We start from the raw sequence: 6259 nt of genomic DNA on the forward strand, positions 1-6259 counted from the left end.
TATTCTCCAATGAAAGGTTAGATTTATGTGAATTTTTCAAATAAAAGATCAAAATGATTAACAATGCAGATTAATTTTCACAGCCTTCTTTGATCATATTTACCAAGGGTACCAACAATTCTGACCACGTGTGTATATATATATATATATATATATATACAGTCCTGGTCAGAATTATTGGCACCCTTGGTAAATATGATCAAAGAAGGCTGTGAAAATAAATCTGCATTGTTAATCATTTTGATCTTTTATTTAAAAAATTCACATAAATGTAACCTTTCATTGGAGAATAAGAATTTAAAATGGGGGGAAATATCATTATGACATAAATGTTTTTCTCTAATACACATTGGCCACAATTAACGGCACCCTTTTATTCAGTGCTTTTTGAAACCTCCATTTGGCATAATAACAGCTCTGAGTTTTCTCCTATAATGCCTGATGAGGTTAGAGAGCACCTGACAAGAGATCAGAGACCATTCCTTCATCCAGAATCTCTCCAGACCCTTCAGATTCCCAGCTCCATGATGGTGCTTCTCCTCTTCAGTTCACCACACTCATTTTCTATAGGGTTCAGGTCAGGGAACTGGAATGGCCATAGCAGAAGCTTGGTTTTGTGCCCAGTGACCCATTTTTGTGTTGTTTTTAAGGTTTGTTTTTGGATTATTGTCCGGTTGGAAGATCTAAACATGGCCCATTATACGATTTCTAACAGAGTCAGTCACTTTTTGATTTTTTTATCTGTTGGTATTTGATAGAATCAAAGATGCCATGTATCTAAACAAGATGTCCAGGACCTCCAGCAGAAATATAGGCCCACAACATTAAAAATACAGCAGTATATTTCATTGTACACATGGGGTACTTTTTATCCCTGTGTGCACCAAACCCATCTTAAACATCATAAACTGTATGGATGTGACTACACGCAATACATGGAGCTTTTCCCTCACCATCGTAACGCGCTGCTTTTGCAAGGTTCCGTGAAAACGTTTCTGCTCTTTTTTTCCTTTTTCGTCCTGAAGATGATATCACAGGTTCATCAAGTTCATCGAAATTATCCATCCTCGATCACTTTTAGTCAGCTTTGACGAAACTCCTCTCAGTTCATACATATATATATATATATATATTTCATTATATAAAATCTGAATATATAAATGTAAATTGTGAATATATAGTTGTAAGTCTGAATATAAGGAAGTAAATCAGAATATATATTTATAAATCTGAATTTATAGATACAAATCAGAATATTTATTTATAAATCTGAAAATGTAAAAGTAAATCTGTATATACAGATATAAGTCTAACTATATAAGTGCAAATTGTGAATACGTAGTTATAATTCTGAATATATAAATGTAAACTGCAAAATATAGATTTAAGTCCGAAATTTATATACAAAACTGAATATATAAATGTTAATCATGAATACATTTTTATAAGTAAATCTGAATATATAGTTTAAAGTCTGAATACATAGAAGTAAATCTGAAAATATAATGTAATGTAAAAAAATGTAATGTAATTTTTAATATATAAATGTAAATTGTGAATATATATTGTTATTATTCAGACAATATAATTGTAAATCAGAATGTATGTTTATAAATAAATAAATATATATATATATATATATATATATATAATCTACCTCCCAACATATCTTTATCATCAGGCATGTCAATAGACAGATATTCTTTTGCCTTTTTTTAAATGACAACAGTATGCCTATACATCCACATGTATCAATGCAGATATTGTGCTATATTAATTATTGTAATTATTACTATCACATGCTGCTGCAACTGTCTCAATAAAATCACTACTTGTAAACAAGGATTTTTTTTTAAAATCCTGAACAAAAAAAGAACAGCATTTATTCAAATAAAAAAATGTAAAAAAAAACACATTATTTTCCACATACTGTACATTATTGTTTGATATGGCCGTTCAAAGTTTCAGTGGTTTTCCATAGACTTGAGCTTTAAAGCGTTTCATCCAGGTAGCCAGTAACAAACAATGGAGCACGCTCTGCTGGACAAACTAAGTAATTACACCATTTCAAGCATTTTATCTGCGTTATATGTTCTGTAAAAAAAAAATTTCATATCGGCGGCATATCAGCTGATACCGATATATCGGCGACAGGCTCATATCGGCCGATAATATCGGCTAAACGATATATTGGTCGGGCTCTAATATATAAATCACTTTTTTTAATTATCCATTAAAAGTGTAAATAGCTGCAAACATAACCACTTGAGAGCACACCAGAGTAAGTGAAAAAAAAAAGAAAGCATGCAATTTATCTCACCTGGGCTCATCATCTTTGGAGCGCTTGGGGCAATATTTCTTAACCAGACTCCTGTTGGGAAACAAAAAGAAATTCAGAATACACAGAGGAACACAAAAACAGCTCATGTTATGAATAGATCAAAGAAAACGACTCATTAGGGATTATAACATCCCTTAACATCAAAACTAAAGTTATTCATACAGCCATGAAGACAAAAGAGAGTCTGTCTACAGTGTGTTTACTTTGTGTATCAGAGAATTAAAGTAGACCATGGTAAACAGGCAAAAAAAAAGGTGATGGTATGCTAATCTGTCTTCCCTCTTCTCTCGTCCCACGCAGTATAAACTCAAGGGAAGGAACGCAAAAACAAATCTTATGTGGGAGATCTTGAGAGAAGCTGCACTGCTGTGCTCAGGCATGTTGCTGTCTTCAGGGATGGGGGATGGTGTGGGGGGTCCATTGAGTGTGCTCATGGAGTGGGACAGCCCTTCTCCCCAAACCAGACCCCCATCAAGCTGCATTAATGATGTTTGGCACTTCCTTTATGATAGCTTCCTCAAATCCACTTCATGAAATGGATCAAACAAACACTCACTTCCTCCCTCTTTTAGTCTGGTTATGATTAGTACACTCATAACCAAAGTATCTCAGAATCAATTTTTGATTCAGACGATCTTACAATTCTTACTGAATTTTAGGGCTGCAGTAAAAACATAAGCATCTAACTGATAAACAACAAATAGTGTGATGTGGAAAAAATATGTTATGTGCACTTCAAAGTGTAACGTTAAAAAGTTTTTTAACAATGAATATTAGGGCAGGAATACAGTCCAACGTTTCTTATCACTGTATGAATAATTTTATATTACGGTAACAGTACACAATAAATGTATTTTACTGGAAATTATATTATTTTTATTTAAATTTTTTCAAATAGTTTAAAATAAAATACTGGTTATTAAATTAACTGATTTATTGTCTTCAAACAATGTAAAAATTGAATGAATAAAAATGTATTAATATTGTTAGTATATATATATTGCTGTTTTAAATAAAAAAACACTCATTCTAAATATTTATAAACTATTTATAAATACACATATGAATGTTAATAAATAACATACATTTTATGGTAATTTGCATGTTAATTTATAAAAAAAAAATGTATAAATATAATTACATTATTCAATTTAAACAAGATTTAAAAGAGACAACTGGACAATATGCAGAACAATATGCTTTTTCGATAAAATGCAGCAACGGCTTTTTTTTTTTTACAGATTAATCAAAGAAAAATCAATGAATCATCCAAAACATTTATGTGCAACCCTGCTGAAAAAAAAATTATAATGCAGAAATACATGATTAATAAAAAAAACAAAAAAAACAAAGATATTAAAATTAAACAAGCGTAATGTGGTTCGGCTCAATTCACCCCTTACTATGGAAACCCTTCATAGTAAACAGAAAACAGTCTGGGTGTTGCCATGTGTGACGGGCCGTGTCTTGAGGGGGGTTTAGAGAGCAGTGTGGGACCTGTCAGGTAGAATGAATGTGGTACTACACTAGAACCTTCAATGAGATTTGAGAGGGGGGAAGAGGAGCGACTCTATAACCGTATCCAGGCAACAGCAGAATGTCCACAGGGACAGAGACATCCCGGGAGAGGAGAGGAGAGGTAAGGAGAGGAGGCCACAGCTGCAGTCATTGCGTGTCCTTTGGCGAAATTATGGCGTGTCTCATTCTCAGTTTGATCTCATATCAAATCTTACAACTTAGAGCCTGCAGGGATTTTTGACCCTTGATTTGTCTCACCCCTCACGTTGAATCCAAAGGCAAAAAACAATATTACAACATAAGGGAATGATGGAGGGAAAAAAAGAGAAAGAAATCAATAACACGGGTCAAACCAGATGTGTTCATTAGGACAATCAGAGCCCTATTATAAAAATTGTTCTTTCCGCTTTAAAAACTGATTGAATGAGCCACATTCAAAAAACAGCCAACTAGGACTCGCGATTCGTCGATTTTATTCGACTATTCGATTTTGAAAAATCCTCGACTTCATTTTGCTCGCGTCGACTAACTAGCAAAATACCGGAAGTGGCGCATTTCACAAACGAGAATGTATAAAACACATTATTAGTCTGTTTTCCAAGGCTGCATGATATATTAAACCCATTTAAAAATCTAGGGCTGTGTATTAGGGCTGTGCGATTAATCGAAATCGTCATAAAATCGCAATATGAGCTTGCGTGATTTATAAATCGCCTTATAGCACGATTTTCCGCGCCCCCGACCTCCCGCAGAATGCTATCCGAACCAATCAGAATGCAGCGCGCCTGAAAAAAAAAAAAATCCCTGGACACAGGATTTTTCTTTTCTTTTTCTGCCATATGTGTCTATTCTAGAGACATTTTGTTACACCTTTACTTAGTGATTATTTTGCCTTATGTCTGTTCTAGAGACGTTACAGCTTTTTGATAAAGCTCTAATTGGTTTTCTTTTGGAAATATGTTTCAAATTCACACTGAATGCATTTATGACTGTAAAGCATGTCTGTGTGTGTCAAAATCGTGATTAAAATCGAAAACGCTAAATTGATCAAAGAAATCGTGACATATTGAACACAGAGCACAGCAGCTGCCTGGTCTTTTTAATGAATGACTGATGTTTTCCTGGGTATTTGTCGGAGAACTTTCTGTTTTCTGTCATCCCCTGCCTCTTGTTTTCGCCGTGACTCACTCGCTCTTCACCCCAAAGGACACTGCTACTGATCTGTAAACCACAGAAAGACATTTCTTCCTGGATGGCCGCTTCAAATCGCCAGAGGACCATCGTGAAACAATTATAATTGTTGTTTACAAGGGGGACATTGACTGTGAGAACAGTCCCCTGAGGAGGACGAGGAAACGAGATGCAGAAACCTGGCCTGAGGCCTGATTCTGTGTGCTGAAATAATGCTTTTATTAAAACACTTCAGAATTGCACATTTTAAAGGATGACAGGGTTAGGCTGGCAATTAGGAAACAGAGGTGAAGGGCATGCTGGTGTCTGCAAGAACTATCAACTTCAGTGAGGTTATTTTATCGTAAAGGCTTGAAGATCTAATAAATGCAGATCACGTTGCGGCCGCACTCAGATATTCAGGAACAAACTTTTTTGTGCTACCCCGCAATTTTATCAACTAAATAGCTTAATCGCTCAAGATCTACATTATCTTTCTCAACAAGTAGCTGGTAACATCATTGTTTCTAAAGGAATTAAAGCCACAGCTTCACTGTTAATAGAGAAACACGGCAAAACGTTGGCAATTCATACATACACAGCCCCTCTCTCTCTCTTTCTCTCATAAATGAACTCTTGATGAATTACACTTTTCTGAGAATAGAATATTGAAGTGGAGATCGCTTAACTGCAAGCTAAAACTAAAACCGGTGTTTCAGTTGTGTTCCTCTGCGGCCAGATTAAACCTAGTTATAGCCTATATATTATGCTCTATTCATTATTTTTTAGAAACCTCGCACTTTTCTGCTCAATTTTAAACTTTGTTCTTGTATTCAAATTAAGCGCGGTCCACTGCTGCACACGTGCCACAATATCGATACAGGGCCAGCTGTATCGATACTCATACTGTCAAATCTCTGTGACGATACATCGACGTATCGATGTATCGAACACAGCACTAGTTGTTGTGAGTTTGGGTTTATTATAACGTTCATCTGGGAATGCAACATGCGTCATTTCATCAGATTTGTAAGGTATAAATCTACGCAAACACATCGCGGTTTCAAAATAAAAGCTCAAACCTTCATTCTGAGTTTACACGTTTTGATGTCCACATATTCATTTAATTACAGTGGCTATAGCATTTCTGTCCTAAAGAAATGGCCAAATATTAAAGATTAAGTGGGCATTTGAATGAAATGGTGCTTGGTCAATATTAAACAAGGATTA

General features: G+C 34.8%; 1 protein-coding gene across 2 annotated transcripts in view; it reads right to left on the reverse strand.

The window, feature by feature from the left end:
• Nucleotides 1–6259, reverse strand: part of fnbp1l (formin binding protein 1-like) — a 49708-nt gene that overhangs the window by 15243 nt on the left and 28206 nt on the right. For both annotated transcript variants that reach the window (XM_016575622.1, XM_016575621.1), the window contains exon 3: nucleotides 2321–2371. In XM_016575622.1, the coding sequence (XP_016431108.1) occupies nucleotides 2321–2371 (51 nt within the window). The remainder of the gene's footprint in view (nucleotides 1–2320; nucleotides 2372–6259) is intronic.

This window comes from Sinocyclocheilus rhinocerous, unplaced genomic scaffold (assembly GCF_001515625.1).
Source record: "Sinocyclocheilus rhinocerous isolate Xijiao unplaced genomic scaffold, SAMN03320098_v1.1 scaffold1314, whole genome shotgun sequence".
NCBI lineage: Eukaryota > Metazoa > Chordata > Actinopteri > Cypriniformes > Cyprinidae > Sinocyclocheilus > Sinocyclocheilus rhinocerous.